We start from the raw sequence: 27548 nt of genomic DNA, 5'->3' as shown, positions 1-27548 counted from the left end.
CGAAGCCGCCGACTGTTGCCGCCGCCGCCGCCGGCGCGCGCGAGAGGCGTCCAGGGACCCTCCCCCCCGCCCCGCCGCGGGCTGCCGCGTGCGCCCCCGCCCGCGCCGCCGCCGCCGCCCCCCTGCCGCCGCCCCCCCGCCATGGCTCTGCGGCAGCTCCTCATCGCCGCGGCGCTGGCGGCGGCCGCGCCCCCCGCCGCCGCCTTCTACCTGCCGGGCCTGGCGCCCGTCAACTTCTGCGAGGCCGGCAAGGAGAAGCCGGAGTGCAAGGTGAGCCCGGGGAAGGGGGGGCCCGGGGCCCGCAGCCCTCAGGGGAGGCCTCGGCGGCACCCGCGCCCCTGAGGCCCGGGCTGCTGCGCGGCCTGACTTGTACCCTTCCGCTGTGGGGTTTGCGTGGGGGTGTTGTGTTTGGGTTTTTTTTCCCGGAGGGTTTGTAGCTGTCTCATTATAACGTACCAGACGCCCCCGTGGCCGTGGGGGGCTTTGAGCGCGTTTGAGTTCCCGCTGTAATCGCCAATGGTGAAGTGCCCGCGGTCCCTCGCAGGGAAGAGCTACCAGTTCATCTCGTTGAGTTATGGTCACGTTGCGGAAATAGGAAGCCCCGACCGCTTATCTCTTGGGCCATTTTAAATACTTGCTGGGAAAGCTGCAGAAAGTAAGAATCGCGGTTGACAGGTCGTGCCGGCGGTGTGTGTTTCTTGGGAGGAGCAAGGAGCTGATGGCCGCAAGCAGATACAAAACCAAGGCAGGCGTAGCAGCAACACTTTCCTTGCTGTGTCTTCCTGGCTGCAGGAATCTGAAGCATAGGGGCTTCTCGGTCCCAGAGTCTCAAGCCAAGCTTAAACTTATTTTCATGCCTACACAAGTGACAACCAAAGTTCGCATAACCAAATTAAGTATTTGTAAGGATGTTGGCTGGCAGGGGGTCTGTCTTTGCTCCTTTGGGTGAGCTTTAGAAGTTGTTTGCTGCTGCTGTCATGGAAATTAACGTCAGACTGTGTTTTAAGACTTGAATGAGAAAGTTCAAGACTAATTGCTTTTATGATCCATTGTCTTACTGCTGTTGAAAGTGGCTATCTCACGTTTTCTGATCTCCAGCTTCTGTATTACATGAAATACTGGTGCATGATTCTTCAGAATAAGAGTCTATTTAAACTGTATGCTTTTGGTAAATACCTTGCACTGACTTTATCCATTTGCTTTCATGAATTGGTAGAGCAAGTAATAAGCCAAACGTGTGAAGAAGGCATAGTTGCTATAAATGTCTTTTCCCTTCTTTAAGTGTATCATTCCATTCAGACCAGCCAAATCTTGCACCTAACGCATAGCTGTGGATTTTTTCACTCTTGCTTCCATGCCACTTCTGTTGTAGTAGTAAAACATTCTGTGGACGTCCTTTTATAGGATGACAGAAATGGTGTTTGGAAGTGACCTCAGGAGGTCACATGGTTCAACCTCATGCTTGAAGCACAACTTGCCAGCACAAGATCAGCTCAGCTCTACCTTTGTTTAAGGAAGCCTTGAAAACATCCAAGCATGGAGCATCCATCACACCCCTGGGTGACCTGTTACAGTGCTGCACTATCCTCTTAAGGAATTTTTTTTTTCTTCAAATACAGGCTAAGCTGCAGTTTGTAGTTTTTCACAACATCCCTAAAAAACATTGCTATGTTGGAATTGTTCCTGTTTTAAGTTAGGATTGTGGCAGAAACATTTTTATTTTTTAAGTCAAGTAAACCAGGTTGCCTCCTGTCTTTTGTAACCAAGCTTGAGACACTTATGGGGTGATCTTTCTCAGATGTCTATTCTTTTTTCCCTCATATAATTTGTACAAAACGTTTGTCTCATTATCCTGAGAATCTATCGTTTTGTAAATGTGAAGTCAGGTGCTTAGGTAATGTAAATCTACCACCAGTGACTAGCTGAACATTTTAGGACAAACTCAACAGGTGTATTATTGCAAAAATCTCTTTCTGAAATTAACCACCTCTTGTATTTCTCTACCTCGTGCCAGCTAATTTACATACTAAGTGAGACATAGGCATATGGAGAAGTCTAAATCATTCTTCACATCTAATTCTCTCCATGTAGTCTGCAACTGAATGTAGTCTGGTCCCTGGTGAGGAGAAACAGTATGTGATCAGATAATTGCTATATCATAATATTGATGTAAGTGAGTAAAACTAAGCTTCCCTGGACAACCTTAATTTTTCACATGTTCTCACAGAGTTCTTACAGTTGTCATTGTTGATTATGATGTTGGTAATAATATTGAGTTTTCTCTGCCTTGAGGATTTAGATCCACAGACCAGGTCTCTAAATGGTGCCATCTCTGTGGATCTCTTGTCCTCTATTGGTGAGATGGGATGTTGTTGTGGGGCATGTAGCTAGCAGCCCAAGATGAGACTCATGACTTTCCCCCTTCCTCCAAACTGTCTACTAATCTGCTTGGAAAACTCAGTTTGGCTACTTTTCCTGTTTCTGGTTGGAGTATCATCAGAAATGGAATGTGATTTGTGCAGACTTAAACAGTAACTCTTGCCTGAACATTAAGAATCCTTATTGGGTTTAAAAAAATACTAATGGCTCCAAAGGGGACTTGCTGTTGTATGGGAAATTATCAAAGATGCCAATCTGCAGTAATGCATATACTTCTTATAGAAGATTGGAGTGTTCAAGTAAATCTCCTCCTACAATGAAAAATAGCTAATCAAAGGCCATGGCTTTGTGACCAGCTAAGGCAGTCTAATTCCTTGCTGCTGGAATTAAGAGATTTTATTCCCGTCTTCCTCTGGCAATGTGTTCTTGTCCTCAGCATTGTCACAGCTGTGTTACCTGATAAATCCTTTTTTGAGCTTAATAACATGGCAGGAAGCTATCCAACTTCTTGCCAGACTAGTTTTTTGCTGTGTTAGTGAGTTAAAGTGGTTTACAGAATTATGACAAGCGTGCACTAACTACCCAGAGGTAAGCAGCAGGTCTGCATGGCTTAGGGCACAGGAAAGAGGAGCAGTAAGGTGTGACATCACTTAGTGAGTCAACCTAACAGCTGCCTACCTCTCATGGAATTGCCTCCTGACTTGCACATGGATAACTACAGTGTGTCAGTAAAACACAGTACCTGACTGAAGTATCTGAGCTACAGATACATGTGAACAATTCCATCTTTCTTCTTTTTTTTTCCCCTCCAGAATTTCTTGGTTTGGCTAAACTTGAGTGAATTTTCATAGGGAGGAAAAGCTCTCCTGTTGATTCATGGTGAGAAAATAGATGGCTTGCTGTTGAAAGGGGGAGGTCTTGTTCCTGAAAGCACTCACCTTCCTTTTGCTGTCTCCAGTTCTTGTCTGATTGCACAGTAAGACGGTTCAACTTGCTGTGCTGCTAAAAACTGCTCTTTAAAAATTTTGGGGGGTAAGTCTTTTGCTGTTTTAGACAGTTGAATTGGTTTACTGTGCAAACAGGTAACTGCCAAAACCAGTGTAACGTCAACAGTTGGAATGTAGTGGGAGTGCGGGACTAGAATAAGGGAAGGGATTTTGAGACTAAGAGGGAAGAGTGAGAGGCCTCTCCCTTTCCATAGCAGCAGGCTACCCCATCTGTAATTAATGTGTATAGACCAAACTAGTCTGAAACCACAGCAGACTGAATTTCAGGCTCTTGCTCAAGAGTTGCAAGAATTATTGATAAACTTTTATAAGAAGGTAAACGTGGATACCCTTGCCTTCTCTTTGGAAAGGGCTTCTGTTCAAACTTACAATAGTGTATTAGACTGGAAACATTGTTTAAATCCTCACAGTTCAGTTTTCAGTTGCTATATAGATAAAATTGTGGAGCAGCTTAATTACAGGGAGAAGTACTGATCTCATCCATACTCTTAGTGATGTTCTTTTAAGACTTTTATTACACAAAAGTTGTGGTGATGACTAATACGGCTCTAACTTGATACGTTAAAGTAAAACACTGGCAACTGTGGTAATTGTATTATTCTTGTGCATGATTTCTTGCTATCTTTTAGTTTGAATGGTTATGTTAGCCTTAAAGTGGTTTTGTCATGTGGTCACTGTTTTTGTGATGGTTAGATAGTGTTTTACTTATGCTCTCAGCAGATACAGTTCATTACACAAGATTCTACGTTTCAAGATGTATAATTACACAAACCTTACATTTTCATCTTTTCTTTACCTTATTCACACAAATCTATTTACATATATCTGTCAGAATTGAAGAAGTGCTTTAATATAACTGATGATTATCTCCACTCTTTCAGTCTGGAATCGAGCTGTTTGTGAACAGGCTTGACTCTGTAGAGTCTGTCCTTCCCTATGAATATACTGCGTAAGTATATTATACTGTTTGTCATTTTAGTTGTTAGTTCTTCGAAAAAGATGAGTTTAATTTATCTTCGGGTATTATCTTACATTTTGCTACAGCAGTTTGCCAGTGAGGAACGTCTAGTTACTTTGCTAACATAAGTTTACAAATACAGAATTTACAATGATCAGATGGATGCATACATTGTTTCCTCCTCAATTGTCTTTGCTGATACTTTAGAAGTAGTGCATGGATACATAGGCCCTCATGTAGGTCGAATCACTGCTTTAGAGCAGCTTAAGGTTAAAATATGTGTGTATATATATATATATATATATAAAAAATATCTACTCTTCTGCCTTAGTTGTCATTTTATAGATCAAAGTATTACTGCTGTCTTTAGTAGCCTATAGCCAGATGAGTTAAAGTGGTAATGAGGTGTGAACCTCCTATCAATTATCTTAATGACGTGTTAAATGTTTTCTTGGTACACATTGTAGGAGTGCACAAAATGTATCAGTGCCTGGCACAACTATGTAAAGTTGTTGCTTCAAATAATATTTTCACTGTTAATGTTGAAGAGGTTAAGCACTAGTTATGTCTACACTTTAATGAACACAAATGTGATATACTTTAAATTAGGCTGGAAAAACTTAAAGGATGTGCTATCGAATGTGTTGGTGAATAAAACTGCAATAACCTGTTTATTTAATAGTGCTTGTTGTAAAGGAGCTATCTGTGTACATAGATTTAAATTTTTTTTGCTTTTATTATTCCCCTCCACGCAAGAATCTGACCTGCGTGCTTTTTTCTCAGAGCTGTCATGAAATTCTGCGTGGTTTAATTCTTGGCTAAAATTCCTGTTCAAATACGAAACTTTTAATTACTTAAGGAAACTTATGCTACCATGTTTAATATAAATCAACTTCTGAAATAGCTGATGAAGAGATTTGATTGTTGGTTTGGTTTTTGTTTTGTTTTCAAAATGGTACTGTGATTTTCACACTTCGCTTTGCGGGTTCAAGGAAGGAACTGTTGTCTAGAATGAAAGCTGTATAGTTCCTTTACTTACGATGAAGGTGTTGATTTGGGAGCACTGTTTGAGGTCTAATATTTGCAGCTGGGAATGTTTTATTAACTTTTGTATCTTTTCCTCTAATTCAGGTTTGATTTTTGTCAAGCGGAAGGAAAGAAGCGTCCCTCTGAAAACCTTGGCCAAGTATTGTTCGGAGAGAGGATAGAGCCGTCTCCTTACAGGGTTTGTTCTCTGATAAGGGGTATTCGGTAATATATATGTTCAAATGTAACCAAAGGGGATCAGAATCTTGAAGATTCTCTTCATAAGGGCTTTATCTCAAAGAGCTTCAAAACCTGAAATTCCACATAATGGAAATCTGTCAATTTAACCTAATTGTAATTATGCACTTTGCATCATGAAGCCATAGCCTGAAATGCTGTGGAGGTTGTCCTCTCTCTTTGGAACCTGCCAAAACCTGATTCTTGCTCCTCAGCTGTCCCCTTGTTAGAGGAAATTAAGTACTCTTATTTCTGGGAACCAGATGTGAAAATGCCACTGCTGTAAAATGGAAGAATTGGAAATGGTGTTAGCCAGCTTGTCTTTTCTGGTGACTGAAGCTCTCGCCTTCTCTCCTATATGTAGTAGAAGAAAAAGTTATCAATGGAATCTGCCTGGGACAGCATTGCTGCTGTGAGGTCAAATGACTCATCTGGTAAATCATTGCAGAAAATGGGTTTTAATCAGTAACAAGGAGCTCTTAGTGTAGGGTTCCTACAGTGAGCACAGGAGGACATGCCAATATAAAAACCTCCTCTGCAAGGTTAATATACATAGTCTTGGTAATTTGTTAGGTGTTTTTATTATAATTGTAAAGGCAATTATAAATGTGTACAGGAAACTTGTTAAGTACTGAAATGACACAAAGTTTGTTACAGCCTTTTTGCTCATATGTCTTTTCATTTTTCTTAGTTCACATTCAACAAGAAGGAGACATGTAAATCTGTTTGTACAAAAACATATGATACCACGAAGCCAGAAGATAAACAGAAATTAGACTTTTTGAAAAAAAGTATGCTGCTGAATTATCAACATCATTGGTAAGTTGATAGCAAATTTCATAGATTGGTTAGTCTAGCTGTTGGTGATAATTTAGTTTATCATTTTGTATTTGCAAGTTAATGCAGCTTGAACACTAGGTATTTGCACTGAACCTATTCCCCTTCTATTCTTGCAAAAGATGTTATATTGTTTGTTGTCTTCATAAAAAATTTCCTTCACTTGAAGGATAAGCACCAGTTATAATGGAAACAATTCTGTTTCAAACACAGAGCTTTGTGTGGTTTTTGTGCTGCCTCTGTGCTTACTATAAAATGCTGCTATTTCCATGCACCTATAAATTGAGAAGTTAATCCTGCCATAGCCTAAGAAAAATCTTAAGGGACCTTCATTCTATTGCTGTGTCATCTTTGTTTTCCTCAAGAGCCTTTGCACTCCCCTTCAAATGTTGTGTCCAGGAGATAGGATCAACGGTTCTGAAAGTTTTATACAAAGTTTGTTTCTCTTATAGCATATGGAAGTGAAAGGTGGCCAGTGAAAATTAATTAATAAAATAATTTTGAGGAACACACAAACACTTGGTCCTCTCCTATTCTCTGAGTCCCTCTGTAACCATCTGAGTAATCTTGGAGCATGCTGGGGCTCTGTTTCTGCTTAGACACTGAGGTTTTCTTCTGATGGGCATTAAGGGTGGGGCAAAGCTGAATGTGTACGCTGAATCTCGTGCTGTTTTTTGGTTAGGATGTAGCCATGCTCTGCACCCCACATCCAAGAGCTGCAAAATGTTTATCAGCAGGCTCTGTCTTGACATTGGAAATACCCAGCCACGCTATCAGTGTTTGTGTAGTGCTTTGTATGTTGTTATGCTGTGCCAACAGCAGCCTTTGGGTGCAAGGGTAGAAGGAACAACTTGGGCATGAAGTTGTCAGAGTTCCTGTGGCATGTCTTTGCAAGTAATAGATAAGCATAATTAATTGATCTTGCCCATATGATTCCAAATATGTGCTCCCTCCTTCACGGAAACAAACATTTCAATCTTCATCTAATTAGATTAAAACTTTCTGGATATATTAGTAAAAATGCAGGTGAAATGTTGAATGTTGCCACTGACATTAAATGTTTTTCTGTAATGTCACATTCCACTTTTTCAGTTTTGAAGCATCTGCCTGTGCTAGAAAGGCAATGAGTGCATTTGCTGCTGCCCTTGGGAACTGATACAGGGTATCCTTTTTTCAGGATAAACTATGGCTCACTGATGTAAATCTTTCTGAAAACCTCTTGAAAATTAGTGTAGTTGGAAGCTGATAGAGATTAGGTCAGAAGGGTTCACAGGCAATAGCCATATGTTCATGTAGGTGAACCAGGAAGTAATAAAGAAACCCTGAAAGGTACAGCTACTTCTGCAGGGATTCAAAGTGTATGTGCCTAATGCTGAAATAAGTAGAGCTTTAAACATGCTGGATTTATGTTCCTATTAAATGCTACATATATTTATAATATTTACACCACTTTGAATTTTACTGATACATGTTGGTCTGGCATAAAGCTTCAGCTTTAAAAGGTTGTGTATGTTTTGGCGTATAAATGAAAAATAACTTCCCAGTGCTATGATCCTGTCACTCTTTGAAAGAAATTAATTTTTTTTTAGGAAAGCCCAAAACTTAAGCTAACAGAAACTGAAACAGAACTGTGTAAAACTAATCACACAGAAAAGTACTTTAGACTGTTTTTTTCCCCTTAAATTGTTTATATACTTAGTGTATTTAGGTATATTTTTTAGCTTGTACAGCTAACTTGATAGGACTGTTCAGATTTTAGTAAGGTGTAGTTCTGTTTTTCAGAGTGAAAAACTTCCCTTTATACTTAGGGTATTTCTTGTGTTCTTGTTCTTTTAACAGCACTTCTACTATTTATTTTTTTGCTAGGCCTACTCCCCTAAAACTTTAGAACCAGTAGCACGAAGAATCCCTGTTTCTGTATGGTAATGATAGCCCTCCTCAGCCACAGCTTCATGAAGTGGAAGTGGCTGGATTTTGTGAGGAATGATGCATGGTCCAGGGGTATGTTGTACAGGGATCAACAAGGTAGCATCAGTGAGGATTTAATAGAGGTTTATTATCCAGCTTCAATGTATCATAAAATTCCTGAGGAACACAGATGGTGCAAAGTACTTTTAAGGTTTTAAAAGCCCCTTAATAAGATTAGGAATTGACATACTGAATTAGACTCAACAGCTATACTGATATCTTGGCTGACGATGTTCATCACCAGATGTTCTTGAGAGACATATAAGAACACTGTTGTATAGCATATTTGCCCCACATGTATAATCCCTTCAAGTAATTTTAAATTTGAAGATCAACTGTGAAAAATGATTTGCTGCTTAAACTATCAATTTGTTCCAACATTGCTGCTTGAAGGCAGCTCAGTATGTCTTGGCTGCAGAAGATGCAAGGGAAAGCCTTTACCCCAACCACACTCATTTGCAATAGGCTAATGCTTTACCTGGTTTTGATTATGAAATTAAAACACTAGCAAAAGGAAGAGGTGTCTCTAGCATATATTATGGACGTAAAATTCCAAATACAGTCCAAGTATAATGAATCTGCATCTGAAATAGCTCCTAATTAGTAACTTAATTGTACCCTGTAGTAGCGTGGTGAAGTGAGTAGGATTTGGTTGGTGCTGCTGCTGTTGTGACTGTGATAGTCTTTGGAATCTGAGAGCCTGGAAACTGTTTTTGGAGGGCCTGTGTTCACCTCTTCCACTGTGTCACTATGAGCCAAGAACATTGCTACATATTTCTGCCTGGTAGCTAACGGTAGGGATGATGCAGATCTCTTTATGTTGTGTGAACAAAGGCAGCACATCCTGCTCTTTTGTTGATGTGCTTTAAAAAACAGTGCTACTTTAGAGACTGTTACAATACGAAACAGACTAAATAATGCTTCGGGTTTGTTGTCTGAAGTCATAATTCCTGTGTTTAATTAGGTATTTAAAAGTACCTAATGAGGTGTTATCAGGTATCTGTTAGCATTAATAGCCTAGTGGTTATAATGATGTGACATTTAATTGTAAAGGCTATTCAGTAGTTTAATAAGTTCTACAAAAAATGTGTGTTGTTAACTTTCAGTGGGATGTCCCTTTTTTGGTCTAGTGATGCACAAAAAGTGAAAGTTGTCTCATGTCTTCGTGTGTGAAGTTTATTAATAGACCTTTAAAAACATACCTTGGAGCAATCAATGTTGCCCTAAGGGCAGCTACTGAATTTTAAGTCTTCTTTGACTTTCTTTTGGGATTTATCTTTCAGCTAGTTAAACCAGTTCATAACATAAAGCAACAGGTTTGGGGTTTTTTAGTAGTTCCTTTTACAAAGGACAGGTCACCATGTTGAGTATCTTTCTCTATGTTTAAAAGTATGTTTTTGGTTTTGACATTTGTACTGTTTGTAGCATGTTTGACACCGTTTCTATCCTACTGTCTTATAATTTTCTGCAACTCCTCATGGTGGTGTGGGGTTCCTCCACAAATGTTTTGTTGAAATTGGACTATAAATCTGCTGGTCTCAGGACTTTTAGGTAATAGGAATATAAATCTTGAGGCAATAATATAAAAACAGCAAGTAGATAATGGAGGGAGGTTTGAAAGTGATTACTTTCCCAAATGGCTTACAATTTTTTTTTCTCATGTAAACCATCTAGTTAAAATATTCCATACTCTTAGGGAACTACAACTGAAGTCAATGGTCAAGAATTCACTTAAATAGCAAAAAAGAATTTAAACTTGCACTTCAGCTTTCACACAAAGTAAACTTTTAAATGCAATGGAAGAGCAATGAGGAACCTGGAGAATTAATAATATGTGTGTGTAGGCAAAATCTTTTTTTAATATTTCTAAGCCACCTTCTGAGGAAATAGATTGATTTTTTTTTTTTAATTTCTAAAGAAAATAAAGTTTCAGTTGAAGAGCTACGTGCTTATATCTCATTTGGAAATTGGATTGGCAATCGGTGAAATTCCATGGGTTAAGATCTGAAAGAAGTATTATTCTTGTAGTTAATCTTCCAATAATGAATGTAGCAAAGTTAGATTAATATTAATCTGGTTTTGTTTCCATCACGCTGTGTATTTTGAAAGATTGTGAAATGTCACTGTGCCTCTTACAGGATTGTGGACAACATGCCTGTGACCTGGTGTTATGATGTTGAAGATGGCCAGAGGTTCTGCAATCCTGGTTTTCCTATTGGCTGTTATATTACAGAAGATGGCCGTCCCAAAGATGCCTGTGTCATTAATGTATGTTTATGCAATTATTTTTTTTTTATTATCCCCTTTTTGCTAATTTAAAGACTTGTATTTCTCTGTCATGTTTCTATGGTGAGTCCTCACTATCTTAAGAACTTTTGTTGCCTAAAACTAGGTAAGTGTTTTGATATTTGCAAGTACCACAATTTGTAAGCCTCATCTAAGCCTAAGAACTTTGTCTCTTCTGTTGCATAATACAGAAGGGCTCTAAAAGGTGGAAGAGGTGAATGTGAATAGCTTTTAGTATATGTAAAGGGTGAAGGAGGATAAAAGCATGTCATCCTTCATTGCCTAAGATGTCTAAACATTTGAAGGCTTGGACTTTACATTTTTGTGGAATAGAAGTGTTTTCATGGGAGCAGGTTTGCATAGACATGTTTGTACCCCTGCATGGAAATTAATACTTCTTGAAGGATTGCTTTCCCTAAAACTGTGTAGGCTAATGGGAGAAGGCAGAATGTAAGAATTCTGAGTGAACAAAGCTGCTCCTGTGAGGAATTAACTGGGGGAGGTTCAGATAAGTGCACTGTAAGCATTACGGAGATAAGAGTGCAAGTCCAGGATGTCTTTAGATTACCACAGACCTCTTCCATGGAGAGGTCACTGAGAACCTGGAGTAGGTTTTTGGTTTTGTCAAAATGGTTGGTTTTACTTAATGGATCTTCCCAAAGATGACAGTTTCTGCAGTTTCTAATTTTGTTTCCTTGCCTCCATAATGAATTGGTTTCAGAGGCTCCATATGAATGAATGCATTTATGATGAAATATGTAATCTGGCAATATTCTTTTAATCTTGTTTAAATACTTGTTTTTAATAAAAGGAAAATAAGCTTTGAAGGAGTAACTGAAGGACTGTGGAAGAATACTTCATTTATATAACTGTTCTTATAATTAGGATGCTTTGTAGAAAGGGATGGGGATAGAACCCTAAAGAAGTACTAATTGAACTTCAGTAGACATAATGCTTGTGATTTAGCAACCTGTTTAACTGACTAAATGCTAAGGTGATATTTCCCTTCACCTGAGACTTTTATTTAGCATTCTTGGCTGCTGCTTGCAGTTCATCCCTGTGCATCTTTAGTTTCAAATGTCAAGGTGGTTCTGTCAGAGAGCAGTGTTTGTCTTGGAACGTTCTGTTTAATCTATGAAAAATACACACGTTGTTTTAAAATAGCTGATGTTTATGAAATGCTTCTGATATGAAAATTGTCACATAGTTATCTATTCAGTTTTCTACTTCGGTGAAATAAAATGGGACATCTTCAGTTACTGAAATATTTGAATAAATATATTTATATTCATAAATACACTTTATATTTAAATACATGTTTCTGCTTTTCAACTGTAGAAAGACAGTTCTTGGCATTACCTTTTCTAGTTTGTCTTTTTAATGCAAGGCTTTAATGCAAAGACTTTATTATCTTTGTATTCCTAGAACCCTGCATTAATCTTGTAGAACTTCTTGACAGGAAAGCTGTACGGAGTCTGAAATTCTGTTATGTAAACTTCTCCCTAAGGCTTTTGGATGTTTTTATCTTTTTGATCGTTTAACGTCATCTTTTATCATTGCAGTCAGAATTTCATGAAAAAGATACTTTCTATATCTTCAACCATGTTGACATAAAAATATATTACCATGTTGTGGAAAATGAAGCTCTGGGAGCAAGACTAGTTGCTGCTAAACTTGAACCAAAAAGGTTAGTACTCAGAAGTAACTTGTCATCAAACAGTGGTGCTTTGATTTGGGACCTGTTGCTAGTCAGAAATGTTTTCAGGTATGTGACCTGTAGATTAGCTTTCCTGTTGATTGATATAGTGTAATGTAGGACAGTCTAACATAGTTTTGTTCTGAATTCAATGGATCTTTGTGCACTATTTCCTATTTGGGCCAAAAAAAGATAAAATAAAACCTGGAAGTAGTGTATGTTCAGTGAAGCAACTCTCGTTTCCCTACTGGGGAACATTTTGTCTTGTGATGGAATAGGCCACCAGTGCCTGATGCAGGAGTAATCGAAATGCAACATTTGATGTCTTCAGGGATTTGAATGGAATCATTTCACAAATACACTTGTCCGTTGTTCTGGTGTCTGTGTGGCTTTTGCACAACTGATGTCTGTTTTATTATTTCTTAGCATCTTGTCTTTCCTTTCTTTTCTGTTCTTGGTATAACTGAGCTTGTTGCATAGTTGGTCCAGCATCATGATGAAAGTATTTTTTTCTGGAAGAAGTTAGTAATTCTGTTCTATCTTTTTGAGTGTTTTGGAAGTTCTTAGGGGTACTCATTCTCCTTTAATTTTTGTTCTCTGGTTTAGGGACTGTGCTTTCTGTAGTTTTCTTTTTAGAAGAGACAACTTTTGTTTAAAAAGATCAAGTATCAAAAAGTCCTGTGCTTATGATACATTCCTTATGAGCTCTGAAATTTACAAGGCATTAAGAATAATTTTTGTATTTCAAGGGAAGAATGGTGGATGAAACAGATGCTTTTGTAAGATGAATAAATTCCTTAAGAGTATTGTTAGTGAAGCAGCTTTCGTTCCGTGTTTTTCTTTCTCACAGTTACAAGCATACCCATCCAGACAACCCTGATTGCTCAGGAGTACCTATGGATATAAGTAATAAGGCTAACGGAGAAGTCAAAATTGCTTACACATACTCAGTTTCTTTTCAAGTGAGTACTCAAGTGAGATTTCTGTGGTAGTAGCCTCTTAAAATCATGCATTACTACTCTGAATTATAAACATGGACAGCTAAAATTATCTCAGAATAGTAAATTTGTGGCTTTAAAACTTTATTTGAACTGGAATGTCAGAGATGGTGTGGGATTTAACCACACGCTTTACAATTGTACATACCGCCCCCCACACACTGAATGTGAAATGCATATGTGTTTTTTAAAAGAATCACGCTTTCCATGTTTACCTAGGTGTCTGACAGATTATTTTTCAATCCAGGCTCTTAAGTCTGAGAAATTGTGTGTTTCAGCAAATTGCTGTTGTAGGTAGGTTGAAGCTGATCGTTTTCCGCTCTCCTGCTGCAAAAGCTTTCTTCTCTCCAAGGTCTTCCTCCTATGAAAATCTGCAAAAGGGGAGGAAGCTGGTATTCTTTGTTCCTCTGTTCTCTATTTAAAAGCAGAAGAGCAGTATATTGGGCAGCTGCAGGGAGCCGTGATACTCAAATATGTCTCATTCCGGTGACAAGCAAGAGAGGTGCTTGTTTTTTTTTTTAAATGGAGTTTGCTGGACAAACTGTTTCCCAAAGTTTCCCACTCTTTCACAGACTGTTTCCCTATTAGTCTGAGACCTCAAAATGCAAGTGACTGGCGAAAAGGAGTGCAGATTATAACTAATTGGATTTCTTGGCTCCTTGTGTATGTATTGAGGGGATAGCTCACACACAGCAGTTCATATTTTCAACCTCAATAATTCTGTGATTCTTCTGGATGTGAAGGAGTCTGCTTTTTTTTTTTGTCTTGTTATGGCCTTTGATCAAAAGCTTGGCAATTAATAGATTAAAAAATAGCAATCAGGCAGTTTTTATTCTTGATTAACCTTTTTTTTTGTTCTGACTGCGAGGTCAGTGGTGTCTTTCAAAATGATAAGCCATTGTTATATCAAGGCTGTTTATATATATTTCTTAATTTTAGACTTACAGCCTGCTGCAGGATTCAGTTCAACTGTGATGAAATAGAGACTAAATGGTTGATCTTTAAAGTTAGTTGGAGGGTAGTGTTGAGTTAGGGTTTGGGATCCCCTGCCACTGTCATAAGTAATATGCTGTAAAGCACCGGTCTTACAATATCTTTACATTGCCACAGTTTCTCGGGCATATGAACCCCTTTTACCTCTTGTAAGCTGTTATAGCAGTGTTTGTAGAATTGCCATGCTTGTTCTTTACTCTAGTAATGTACTGGATTACATGGTAAAGTTCAAAATACAGTAAATAGTATAAGGAAAATATTCAGAAGGGGTTATGTTATATATGACTTAATTATGTTTTGAGAAATTATATCGGTTATGATGCTGAAATTAATTTGTACACTGAAAAGCAAGTCCTTCTGGAAATCTGTGAGAAGTTAGTAATTAAGAAGACCTAAGCTTCATGCTATTACATTGTTTCTCTTTAAAAAATGACATGCCCAGCTGTGTGTGTGTTACTGTCCTGTGCACAATGCCACATCACTTGGCGGTCATCTTCTGAAATTCCATCAGGTTGGCAGATCAGGTCATCTTAGGAAGACAGAAAAAAGGCAGTGTAGGTATGGGGAAAAATGTGATTCTATCCTAGAATTGTTGATGCTGTTTTAGAATCTTGTTGCTTGCTTTAAGTCCTGGTTTATTACCACAACTAGATACTTGATCTTGGCTAAATATGTGGTGTTGACTTACACACATTTAAAAAATGCATGTTCTTTTATTATTATGCAAGTCATTTGAATTCCAGATGAATTAATGTAATCCTTGAAGGGAGGAAGCACAGTTAAATTAAATTGATAGGCCATTATGTCTTAAGAAGACATGGGTGCTCAATACTATTCAGAAAATATTTTGGTTTAGATTCTGTGGTCAAATCTTAGATTTGGTTTAGGTAGGTATTCAACTATTCCCTTTAAGGCATGCAACATGAAATTTCCAATTTGTCATCAGATTTAAGGTTCCTTTGCACAAACATCAGCCTCTAAATTTACAAGTTGGATACTGACTGTATCTGAAACTGATGTGTTCACTCTTTCAGGAAGAAAAAAGTATAAGGTGGGCATCAAGATGGGATTATATTTTGGAATCCATGCCTCACACTCATATTCAATGGTTTAGGTGAGAAGAAAGTTTGTCTTCAAGTGTACTGTATTGAAGTGTTTACATTGCCATTTGAATGATGATTTTTTTTATTTTTTATTTTTAAATTCAGTATTATGAATTCCTTGGTGATTGTCCTCTTTCTGTCTGGAATGGTAGCTATGATTATGTTGAGGACACTGCATAAAGACATTGCAAGATACAATCAGATGGATTCCACTGTAAGTCTAAAATGTACCTCCTAAAATTTATTTGGAGTGTCATTTTTTTCAGCTAAATGTCTTTCTGTAACAGGCTGTTTAAATGGCAATCTAATGTATTAAAATAGATGTATTTCCTTTACAGGAAGATGCTCAAGAAGAATTTGGCTGGAAATTGGTTCATGGTGATATTTTCAGGCCTCCAAGAAAAGGAATGCTGTTGTCTGTTTTTCTAGGCTCTGGCACACAGATCTTAATAATGACTTTTGTTACCCTGTGTAAGTAATAAAGTGGGGAAAAGGTAGTTGAGTACAGATGATTTTTCACTGCTAATTGCAGGGTACTAATAAAGATAGCAGTATGGTTTTTGTCTACTAATTTCTTAAAAGTATTAAGGTTAGAAGCGGCTGAGCTGATACAGTAGACATGCAATGTAGTATACACAGATTTTAAGATAACTGATGTACTGGCTTTAAGTCAAATGTATAGTTACTTTCTAAAATTGTGCATCTCTGCTTCACAGTTTTTGCTTGCCTGGGATTTTTGTCACCTGCTAACCGGGGAGCTCTAATGACCTGTGCTGTAGTTTTGTGGGTATTGCTTGGAACCCCAGCCGGTTATGTTGCTGCCAGATTCTACAAATGTGAGTAAAAGTTATTTAAAATGACAAGGCTTAAGTTCGTTGAAGTAAATTATCATCACAGAAGTGATTTTTATTTTGCAGCACTGTTTGTAGTTTCCCTTTGTACTTACCTTTACAACAGAACACACATGTAGAACACTGACATCGTTATGTTGGTTTTGATGTGATCATGCCTAAAGACCCTGAATTGCTCTTGCTACTATGTATTTATGGAATTGGGAAGCAAATTCCATTTTACTAGCACTAAGCTCATTACATCAGACTGTTTTGTACTTTTGTTTCCTACAGTGTAGGAAGCTAACAAGGTGTTAACTTGCGTTTAGTTTTAGTCATCCATGTTGCTTGGTATCATTCCCCCACCCCCAGTCATGAAACTCTGTTCTTGCATGCCTGAGAGTTGTCACCTCTTTTTAGCTAGTTCCTAGGTCTTTGGGAGAATGGTGCAGGGGCACAGGGGGAAGGATTATTAGGTGTTCTGTAGTTGTAGAAATCCTGACAGTAGTTAGTTGATACTGTTTTCCTTCACTGATCGAAGATAGCTATTGCTTCAGGGCCTGCCTACCAACCTCAAATGGTTTGCCCCTGTACCCTCTGGTTTAAGGTGAAGCGTGCCATTCCGCATACAGCTTGTTTTACTTACCTTACTCAAGGTAAAAAAACTCCTTAGGACTGAGCTGGATCTTTTGGACTATTTTAGTTCTGAACATACAGGGCTAGAGAAGGAGTTTATTTCTGAACTTCAGCCTGGCAGTAGGCATTGGAGTTTGTTCTTCTAACCATTTTGCAATTTTCATGTGGGGAGAACCACTGGGGAAGGAGGATTTGTATTTTGTAAAGAGTTTTTTCACAATGGTAGTAATGTGATAGTGAGCTGTTCCTTTTCCTAATCTTCAAGCCAATTAGACTTAAATGGAAGGAGACTTTAGGACTAAGAGCATAACTGAGGACAGAATTATTCTTTATATCAAGCTGCATATTATGTGTTTTGAAGGATATTTTGAAGCGCATTGATGGTAAATTGAATCCTGTATCTTTGGTGGAGATGTAGCTAATAATAATAACATTTCATATTATACTTACTGGGAATCATTTAGTTGATATTTGAATATTGTGTTTAACTACTAAGACAGTGAGTGACTGAATCAGAGATATTCTCGTTATAACATGAGGTGGTACATACCCTGTATAGAGCATGTAAACATGAGTGTTTCTTCTTATAGTATACAAATAAAGCAATGTGAGACATATGCCAAAATGCAACTGGAACGGATATACAGTTTTAAAAGCTTTTTTTTTCAACATTGCATCTAAAAAGTAAACCTGAGTTGAAATTAAATGGTTAATCTTAATAACCAGTGCCGTGTTCTACCAAGACTTTATGAAGAAATGGAAACTTAATTAAAATCACTCTAACCATAACCACTTCTGACTCTTGAAGTAAAGAAGCATGTCATTATGGCAGTGCTCAGATGAAATTGTCAGCTTCACTGAATTCCAGCAGGATATTTTCATTTGAAAGTATGCTGACTAGAATTTTTATCAGCGTAGTGCAAATTCATAAAGATTTTCTTAATAAAGCTATATTTGGTCTTTTGGTATCATCACTACTTAATGCTGTTAAGACTCAAGAGACCATCACTACTTCCTGTAAACATGTTAGTCCTGACTTTCTTGTAAGATTCATAGACAAGAATTATTTAAAGAAAACTGTTAAGCTTGATTTCCACATATTTATGTATTTTTTTCCTACTGAAACCTTCAGTCAAATGCTAGATAGCTTAAGCTTCTCAATCACTCCAGGTTTAAACTGTTTTTTAAAGACTTAACAGTACTGCAAATCTACTTCCTCCTTTTAGCATATAAGGTGGTCAGAGACCCAGTTTATTTAGTTGGACTTTTCCTGACCTTGGCTTTTCTTTGTTTTGAATCTCTGTGATTAAGCAATATGATGAGGGAATTCAGTTTTATTACTGAAGATTTAGTTTATGGTTTTAAACTTGGGCATGATAGCACATTATTTGAGCAGTTGCAAGCTAAGTATAACAGGTAAATGGACTGGAAAATTAATAGTTGTGAGCTTAATGCATGTTTTGATGACTGTCAAATGTTTTAATACAGCATTTGGAGGTGAGAAATGGAAAACAAATGTCCTGCTGACATCATTCCTTTGTCCCGGGTAAGTTGAGAATATCACCATGATTAAAAGAATTAAATTGCTTCTCTGACATGCATAGCTAATTTTTAAATTTCAGCGATACAAGTAAATCTTATTACATCATCCCTTTATTCCAGAAGCTTCAAGAATATGTTTTGACAAAGATGAATGTTAATGGCATCTCATCCTTGGATTTTTTTTTTTAGTAAGCATTTGTTTACTCTCACCACATGAAAAGGTTGATTAAGAAAGAGCATTATGATAGTAGTAAGTTTTAGACAGGTATGCTTTTTCATTGCTTTCTTTTACTCTCTAGGCTGTTTCTCTGACCACACTGTAGTTGGTCTTTATATAGTGTCATATACTGTATGACCACTGTGATAAATGTTTCTGCTTCATCACAGCAAGCAGTCTTACCCTAAGGTGTAGTTAAGACAAGCATATATTTGAAATTGCTTAGTTGGAACACCAGCTCCTACTGGAGTTCAGTCCCACGAGATTAACAAAGAATTGCTCATTTGACCTCTTCATCTTGATATTTTGTGTGTGTCATTTGGTTTTAACAGAGATTCACACTAAAATCTTAATACAGTGCTATTGTTTTGTTAACATTATTAAATAGTAAGAGTATTTCTGTGCTTTAAATGTGTTATGTATTTTTCAGAATTGTATTTGCCGATTTTTTTATCATGAACCTCATTCTCTGGGGAGAAGGCTCTTCAGCAGCTATTCCGTTTGGTACTTTGGTTGCTATTTTGGCACTCTGGTTTTGCATATCTGTACCGCTGACGTTTATTGGTGCCTATTTTGGTTTTAAGAAAAACGTAAGTGTGTTTGAGAAATTGTTTTATAAGTGTGTGTATGCATATATATACACACATACGTATTTTTCACTGTATAGACTATGACAGAGGTAGCACCTAAGCTAATTGCATTGTCAGCTCCAGTTCTGTTCAGTTACTTTAGAGCTACATTAGATATCTGATCTTGGGATTTCAAGACTTTGATATTCAGTTGGAGGGTGGTGGTGATAGTTCTCTGCAACGATTAGGGTTATCATTGTATTTAATTGAGTGACTGCTCCAGGTAAAGCAGTGATTTGGGCATTTTTAATTAACATCTCTTTTCATTACTAAAAAAATTAGTTGAGTCAGCCAAGCATAAGGGAAAGCAACTTATGCGTTTCTGGTTTTCCCCCCATGTTTTTTTGTTCCTGTCCACCCTCTACAATGAGGATATTTTCTGACCAAATTGCTGGAGTTCTTGTGAAATTTCTTTGCATAAGTATTCTGTAAACAGTTATTGCTGCTTGGAAGACATTAATTGGGATTTACTTCTAGACTGAACAATTTTACTTATTTTTATGAGGGTTATTCATGACACTGGTGACCAAGCCCTCTTAAATAATGAAATCTGTTCTTCTCTTTTTGCTTAAAAAGTGGTTTACTATGCCCCACAAACATAAACATCTGTAAATTCAGATATTTTTGTGGTTTTTCTCCTGTATAGGAAGCCAGAGTTCCAGCTGTCTGTAGCTCTCATGGAATATCTTCAGAGAATATTTGTTTTTTTCTGATAACCATGCTGAAATACCAGCAACACCCCCTGCATTGTACAGAGGTAGTTCCTTTAAAAAAAGAGGATTTGATAAACTATAAGGCAACGTGACAGGTGTCACAAATACGTTAAAATCAAATCAGAAAGCAAGTACCTAGCAAGTATCTATCGATGCTCATGATGTAATCTTTACTAAAGAGGAAAGATGGCAAAGTAGGCATTTATCTGCATTAAATTTTTTCTCCCACCATGCTGATCTGTGCATGCATCTTAAATTAGGATTTAATTGCCAGATTGAATCCTCTCAGTTTGTAAGTTTACCCTAATGTGATTCTTGGAGTAAATCCTGAAAACAACATACAGGGGTTTTTAGAAGGGGAAAGCAAGAGTCTGGACCACCACTAATTCCCAGATGGAAAGTGAGAAATCAACTCAGGCTCTGTAACTGATCATAGATAGGTAATCATAAAAAGGGAAGTCCAAAATGTCTGTTGCTATGTTTTCAATAAGAGCTGTCTTTTAGCTTGTTTGCTTAGCAAATGTTGGTAGGTAGGCTGGTAGCAAAAGCGGATCTAGTGGTAGCTGGGTATGCACATGCTCAAAACAAATAGTAGACTTTTGCCACGACTCATTTCAAAAAGAAAGCAAAAAGGTAGTGCGGTAGTCTGACATCTCATTTAGCGATTTCTTATTTTCGTTTAAAGGCTATTGAACACCCGGTTCGCACAAATCAAATTCCTCGTCAGATTCCTGAGCAATCATTCTATACAAAGCCCTTACCTGGCATCATCATGGGAGGGATTCTACCTTTTGGATGTATCTTTATACAGTTGTTCTTTATTCTTAATAGTATTTGGTAAGTTAACCACAATCTATTTAAATTTTCTCTGTCATAAAAGGTGCTAATTTCTTTGTGAAAGTGTTTTCTTCAAGATGCTTTGACTGATCTTTGGTGATGCAGAGTTACCAGAATACTGGGTCAATAAAAATTTAAATGTTAACATATTTTTAATGTTTTGTGGTTTAGAAGATAGTCAGTGCCTGTTTTGCTTGTTGCGGTGTGTAGAGAAGTGGCTGTGATATGCTTAGCAATTTACAGCTGACCTACAATGTTCAAATAGCTCGTTTTCTCATGCTACTCCTCTGACTTCATGTGGAAGTGGCTCTGAAGCTGACATATGGCATATAACTTGAAAGTAGTAAGTATATGAAAATCGACTTGTAGGTTTTTTGTAGTTGTTATTGGTGGGCTAGAAAAGTATTACTACTCTTGGGAGAGAGAAGAATTAAGAACAAATTTTGTGAAATCTTTATAGAGGCACCAGAGAGTAATTTTTTTCAAAAATAAAGCACCAAAGACTAGTCCAGTGTAAGTGAATTCTGATGTGAGCTCATAGCACACTGACAAACTAATCTACTGTGAGGTATTTGTCTTCCTTCTGGCACAATTTAGTTACTGGATCTTGTTAAACTGTTTCTGAACCTTGAATAGGTGCTTCTACCCAACATAGACAGCTACAGCATTTGACATTTCTTGTTATTTTGCAGCTCTGCCCTTTTGATTGAAATGCGAGGTGAAATCCAAGTTCTGCTGAAGTCAGTGGAAGAGGTCACACTGACTTCACTGGAACTGTAATTTCACTCATAATGTCTAGTCAGTTCTTTCCCTAAAATCCCAACCCGGATCATGCTTTGGGCTTGCTTTCTCACCGTTTTCAGACTGAGCTGCCGAGGCTCCTGTTCTTCAGTTGGAAAATAAATCAGTCAATTGTATGGCTCCACAACTGACAATACTTCAATAAGAAGGGGAATACTTAATGTGAAGGTGATATTATTGCATATGAAGAAATAATATTAGCACAGTGTCCATTTTAATTTTTTATTTTAAACTCCCTTTTATAGGTCTCACCAGATGTATTACATGTTTGGCTTCCTGTTTCTGGTATTCATTATTTTGGTTATTACATGTTCTGAGGCTACAATATTGCTCTGCTACTTCCACCTATGTGCAGAGGTAAAAAATACTCTTCAGTATTCATACTTGATGTTGTTTTAAGCATGCTTCCAAAAAATTCTAAGGCTTTTGTAATTGAAAATAAGTATTCCAGAACTCAACATAAACACCGTTAATAGATGAGATGTACTTAAATCATGTCTTTAAGAAGTGAAGCAGGCTACTTTTGGCAAAACTTCTAACAAATACTGAAACACTGCACTGAGTACTGCTAAGTCAAATATCTTTGGATTCTAACTCCCTGTTTTCTGGAGACACTGAACTAATCCATTAACTTTGTTCAATGAAAGTGCATTTTGGACATGCCCAACCTTGGGGAAAAAAATCTCTGTGACTGGCAATAGTAGGTCTGGCTTATTTAGGTTTTTAGATTTTTGCTTATTTGATATTGATCTTTAGGTTTCTTATCTCTAATTGTGATTGGTGTAGTTAAAGCGGTATTGATTATATATAGTTCTTTTTCCTGTAGATAAAAAAATATAAAAGCTCACTTTTGGATAAAGTGGTAGTACAAAAAGTAGCTCTGCATTCAGTAATAGGTCAGTGCATTAGAGGTGTATGGAATATTACTAATATATGGATTTTTTTCCCCACCCCTTCTAGGACTATCACTGGCAGTGGCGTTCATTTCTCACTAGTGGTTTCACTGCAGTTTATTTCCTAATATATGCAATACATTATTTTTTTTCTAAACTGCAAATCACAGGAACAGCTAGCACCATTTTATATTTCGGTTATACCATGATTATGGTTTTGATCTTCTTCCTTTTCACAGGTAAGTATATTGAACCTTAATTTTAAATTTTGAGTCTACCTTTAGCTTTTCACAGTAGAATCCTTGGCAAAACTTATCTTGATACAGGATTATAAATGTATATAGGTCTCCAATTTTTTTTCCAGGTAGTTGTATAGCATTTTGCAACTCTGATCACAAATTTTAGTAAAAGAGATTAAGTGAGGATGAGGCAAAACTACTGCTAATTTGAGGTGTAGCCTATAATTAGGTCTTCATGATGCCTTTAAATGTGATAAATACTTCTCCAGGTTTCATTCCTATGTTAGTCATGTGACAAACTCAGGTTTTAAATTTGTTATCTTTGGAGAAACACGCTTCAAATCACACACAATCAAGTATGAAGTTGCAGTGTCAGTTAAGGAAAAAACTGCTGCTTTTGTGAAATAGAAGGAAGAGGGAGGAGTAAAGCTGACAGAGAATACTTTTCTTTCATTTGCTCTGTTCCGGAATTTCTTTACCTTCTTTCCCAGTTGCATGGAAGTGGCACAGGAAGTAGACAGAATTTCTTAACCACTTTTTGATGCACTCTTGTCAGAAAATTGTCATCTTTATTGCGAGATTTTGGAAAAGTATCTGTCTTAGGTGCTGCATTTTAATTTCCTCTTCAATAAGTCGGATGAGGTCACAGAATCTTCCTTTGTCATCTTCAGTACTAAGAAGGAATCTTCAGTCATACAAACATATCCCTTGTTTAGGGTGGAAGAATGGCAGTGAAAACGCAAAAGTCTCCTTTCAGACTCTCATGCAAGAAGGCAGCCACTGCCAGCTCCTCAAAAATGTTAAAAATAATAAATTCTGCTCCAGCAGAATGTAATCTGTCTTTATGGGCTTCACCCTACAGAGCAATATTTTTGAAACTATTTTGAACTGATTGATGCTTTCAGTAATTTCAGGTTCCACGTTTATGATGACATTTAAGGATTCCTAGGGCTTTGATACGTATTTATATATACAGCTGTACAGGCTAATATTTTGAGGCCTCCTAGAACACAAATGGCTTGTCATCAGAGCTTTTAATACAGATCTCACTATAAGTAGAATTTTCATTTCCACTTAACGTAGGAGGACAAAAAAAATCTAGTGGGAGAAGAATTGATGTTTGAGAGTGGTGTTCATTTTAATTGTAACCAAATATTATTTTCAAAGATATTGCCACTTCAGCTTAGGTAATATTAAAGCTGTTTGTGCACCATGACTGAATGCAGATGATGATGAACAGGAGCGAGAGCCTGCAAGGAGTTTCTTGGGTCATTGCCTGTTAAAAGGAGGGAATGGGACTTAAGTACGTTATATAATGTCTTTGAAAAGTGATCAAGCTGTGTTCCAAAAGTGGTTAGTTTTATCTTCCATCCTTCTTTTTAAGTCAGTCTAATGTGTTTTGGCATCACTTGCAGATATTTTGTCATTTACACATCATCTCTACTCTTACTTATATTTTGTGTACTTGTTAGCAAGTCATTCTGAATGTGTAGATCAGAGATTCTGCCTCCCTTTCTCACTGCCTCTTATTTCTTACCCTGTCCTTCTCTGAATCCTTATTTCTGATCTGGGTTTACTAATAGTCTAGTTGAACTAAAGAATTTAAGAATGCATGGTTGTTCAACTAGAAATTAATGTGTACTGCTGTATGTAGATCAATTTTAAATGCGGTGCAAGCTTACAAAGTAGCATGAAAAAGTAATTAGGCCTTACATAAGTGTAAGGTCAATTAATTTAGTTTCATTAGCTTTCCCAACAGATATTCAGCATGTCTGCCTTTAATAGTAAACAGTTGTGGCCAAAAGCAGAGTTGTTTACCCTGTCTCCTTTGTTCAGTCTGTTTACTTTGGATGCACGCAGTAATTCTGGAGTGCACACATTCAAGATTAAAGGGGATTTACAGTAAATTTTCTATGCTGAGACTTGGCTTAACTGCCTTTCTGCTCCTAAGGTACCCATCTAATTTCCATCTTTTGCCCTTATTCTTTCAAGTCAGTCATGTCACATGACATTGTCTAGAGGCATTAAGATGTGTCCAGTGCATCCCCCTTTTTCTTTGCTCACACGTTCACTTTCAATTGACCAATTGGCTATGCAGTGCCTGCAAGCAAATTTGGGGAGTCCTTTTCGGGGTAGGTTCACAAACATGTGAAGAAGAGGTGGTTTACTTTCAGACCCCTTTAGGTGCTTTCTGTTGTAGTCATTTATATATAATTGGGACAGTGAAGATGAGAGTTATGCTGTGCATCGTGGACTAAGCTTTTGGAGTTTGTATGCTCTTGGGTTTTGGAATTTTCAGTTTCTATATTGAAATTAGGGGAGAATACATGTGAAGTTAACCAAACCATTAGAACTTGGAGACATCATATGCTTAACGATTTTTTTATCTACTTCCCACAAGATTAAGTGCAAATTGTCCTTTAATTTGAAGGAATAGTCCTATTTCTTAAGATTTAAGAATAGTTTTGTCCACTTAGGTTGATAGGCGTTCAAAGGTGGATGTGTTCAGTTCGTTGAGATTTACTGAAGTGCCTTGAGATAAGGTTTTAACAGAAAAAGTTGGAGGCAGGGTAAAGGGACTGGCAGTTCTCTAGTTTCTTAAACAAAAAAAGCATATTAACAATTTAGCAAAAGCTGCTCCTAAAGGCATCTGGCTGCCCATGTCAGGATGATAAAGAAGCTAAAAAGAAAAAATTGTAATTGTTGTATCAAAACTATTCTGCTGCTGCTTACTCATCTGTTAAAAATCATCAGTATCAGGAAGGGTTTTGACGGTGCCCTGCTGCTATGTCAGTGTAACACATGCTTCAGGCACTTGCATCCATACTGCATTCCAGGTCATTGATCAGACTCAGCAGGCAAAATACTGGGAGCTACATGACAAATCTTTGATTCACAGCTGGGACCGCAACTACGTATCATAGTAAATGAGTCAGTTAAACATCAGTAGTTTAGCAAGCGTAAAGGGGGAAAAAAAAATTACCGTGATGTCATTCATGGTTCCTTCCAAGCTTGTATAGTGAATGAGTTAGCACACAGCTTTTGTTGTGCCTCTTATCAGATCTAAAATAAAGGCTATTTTTTTTCTTTAAAGAACTTAGTTGAGTCTTGGGTAAGTTAAGGCTATGATTTTAGAAGGGGTACTCAGGCAAAAAGCAGATAATCTTCAGGGCTTTTTTCCTGTCCTAGTTTTTGTGGGAAATGAAGGTTCCTGTAACAGGTGTTCTGAGCTGCTGTTGCATCCATTATCGTTCTGATAGAGGCTGCATTTTGAAGTAATACAATTAGATTAACAAAGCCAAACTGTAGTAATTACTTCGCATTCAAAAGAATATTTTTGTTAAAAACTTGTGTTGGAGTTTCAGAAAGAGCTATTTTTCTTCAACTAAAAGCCTTCTAAGTTATGAGGGAAACAGTCTTTGTCCTTAAATTTCAGTTCGAGTTTGCTTATACCTTTTGGCTGCCTTAAGTATTTCAGAAGTGTTTATTTTTAAGGTATGTAACACATGTTTTCAATAGGAAGTATAAGTTGCGTAGTAGCAACAATATGGTTTGACATTTATATTGATTTATGCAGAAATAAAAGTAGTGCTCTAATTTTCCAACGCCTTAAAGTATAACTAAGATATGGGAACTCCTTTTGATGCTGTCAATCTAATTGGTTTATTAAATATAATAATATTCTGGCCAGCTGAGCAGACAAGGTAAAGTGTGTGTGACTAGTCACTGAAGAAGGGTGAAATGGAGCAATGTGAAGGAGTTGGACTCGGGGAATAATGAAATAACAAAGAACAAATATGTAGGAAGAGAAGTAACAGAAACATCTTAAAATGACAGTCTTTCATGTGATCAGCTCTGTGATTTTGAAAATAATGACATACCTTATATAGTAGTTGATGCCTATAAAGACCAGGTAGTGTCTGTAGCTTTCCGTTATCTGTTCTGATGGATGTACTGAAGACCAAAGATAGCAGATTGCATATACATATGTCCTAATTTATGAACTACAGATAGAAATTGATGTCTCCTGTATCAGTTTTCCTAACTTGTAACTTTTTTTTTTTTAGGGACAATTGGATTCTTTGCATGCTTTTGGTTTGTAACCAAAATATACAGCGTGGTGAAAGTTGACTGAAGAAACCAATGTAAAGAATTAACACGGAAGAGGTTTAATCTTCATTAATGTAACTTAAAGACCTGGTCTAGTTGATGAACTTGAGCTTTATCAGAAGTATTGGCTTCCTATTCTTTGAGAATTATACTGAATATGCAGCTACTTTTTCCACTAACACGTTTGTATTGTGACTTAACAACCTGTTTTCATTCAGATCTTAATGAAGATCAGAGTTACGATATTTATGCATTTGTAAATACAACTATAAAAGAAGTGTTAAATTCTAATGGCAGAGTAGAAGTGGCTGTATTACACAAATTAATGATACTTCTGATCAAAGTACAGCTGTAAATAGGTTTTTCTAGCTTGGTAGGTGGGATGAATTATTTTTCTTTGAGGGAAATGAGAACTTTTTATTATGCTAACTTTGAAGGATGACTCTAAAAAGTGTTGCTTTTAGTTTGGATGTGATTTTTATTTTTTACTGGTGTTACGTCCATAAATATTCTGATTTCTGTGACTTCATTAGTGTTCTTGGCCTTTTAAACTATGTGCCTCTGAGTCCCTGAATTTATAAATTCATAATCTAATAAATATTGTAAAAATGTC

The 27548-nt window shown here is 37.2% G+C and overlaps 1 protein-coding gene across 1 annotated transcript; it reads left to right on the top strand.

Annotated features, from left to right (window-relative positions):
• On the top strand, nucleotides 1-27548 carry TM9SF2 (transmembrane 9 superfamily member 2). Its single transcript, XM_074815390.1, has 17 exons — nucleotides 1-270; nucleotides 4268-4335; nucleotides 5476-5569; nucleotides 6299-6426; nucleotides 10551-10680; nucleotides 12261-12385; nucleotides 13245-13356; nucleotides 15420-15499; nucleotides 15594-15702; nucleotides 15827-15959; nucleotides 16205-16324; nucleotides 18443-18500; nucleotides 19144-19303; nucleotides 20741-20892; nucleotides 21939-22050; nucleotides 22654-22825; nucleotides 26893-27548. Exons 1-17 carry the CDS (start codon nucleotides 142-144, stop codon nucleotides 26958-26960), a joined length of 1950 nt encoding a protein of 649 aa, XP_074671491.1. The 5' UTR covers nucleotides 1-141; the 3' UTR covers nucleotides 26961-27548.

The sequence above is a fragment of the Strix aluco genome, chromosome 2 (genome assembly GCF_031877795.1).
Source record: "Strix aluco isolate bStrAlu1 chromosome 2, bStrAlu1.hap1, whole genome shotgun sequence".
Taxonomy (NCBI): domain Eukaryota; kingdom Metazoa; phylum Chordata; class Aves; order Strigiformes; family Strigidae; genus Strix; species Strix aluco.
The sequence above is the reverse complement of the archived record's forward strand: the minus strand, read 5'-3'. Positions and strand labels throughout refer to the sequence as shown.

Excerpts from the sequence above, each read along its gene's own strand:
- TM9SF2 (XM_074815390.1), top strand. The coding sequence starts at position 142 with ATGGCTCTGCGGCAGCTCCTCATCGCCGCGGCGCTGGCGGCGGCCGCG. Across the intron at positions 20,893-21,938 it reads TTTATTCTTAATAGTATTTG|GTCTCACCAGATGTATTACA; the intron begins GTAAGTTAACCA and ends TCCCTTTTATAG. Across the intron at positions 22,051-22,653 it reads ACTTCCACCTATGTGCAGAG|GACTATCACTGGCAGTGGCG; the intron begins GTAAAAAATACT and ends CACCCCTTCTAG.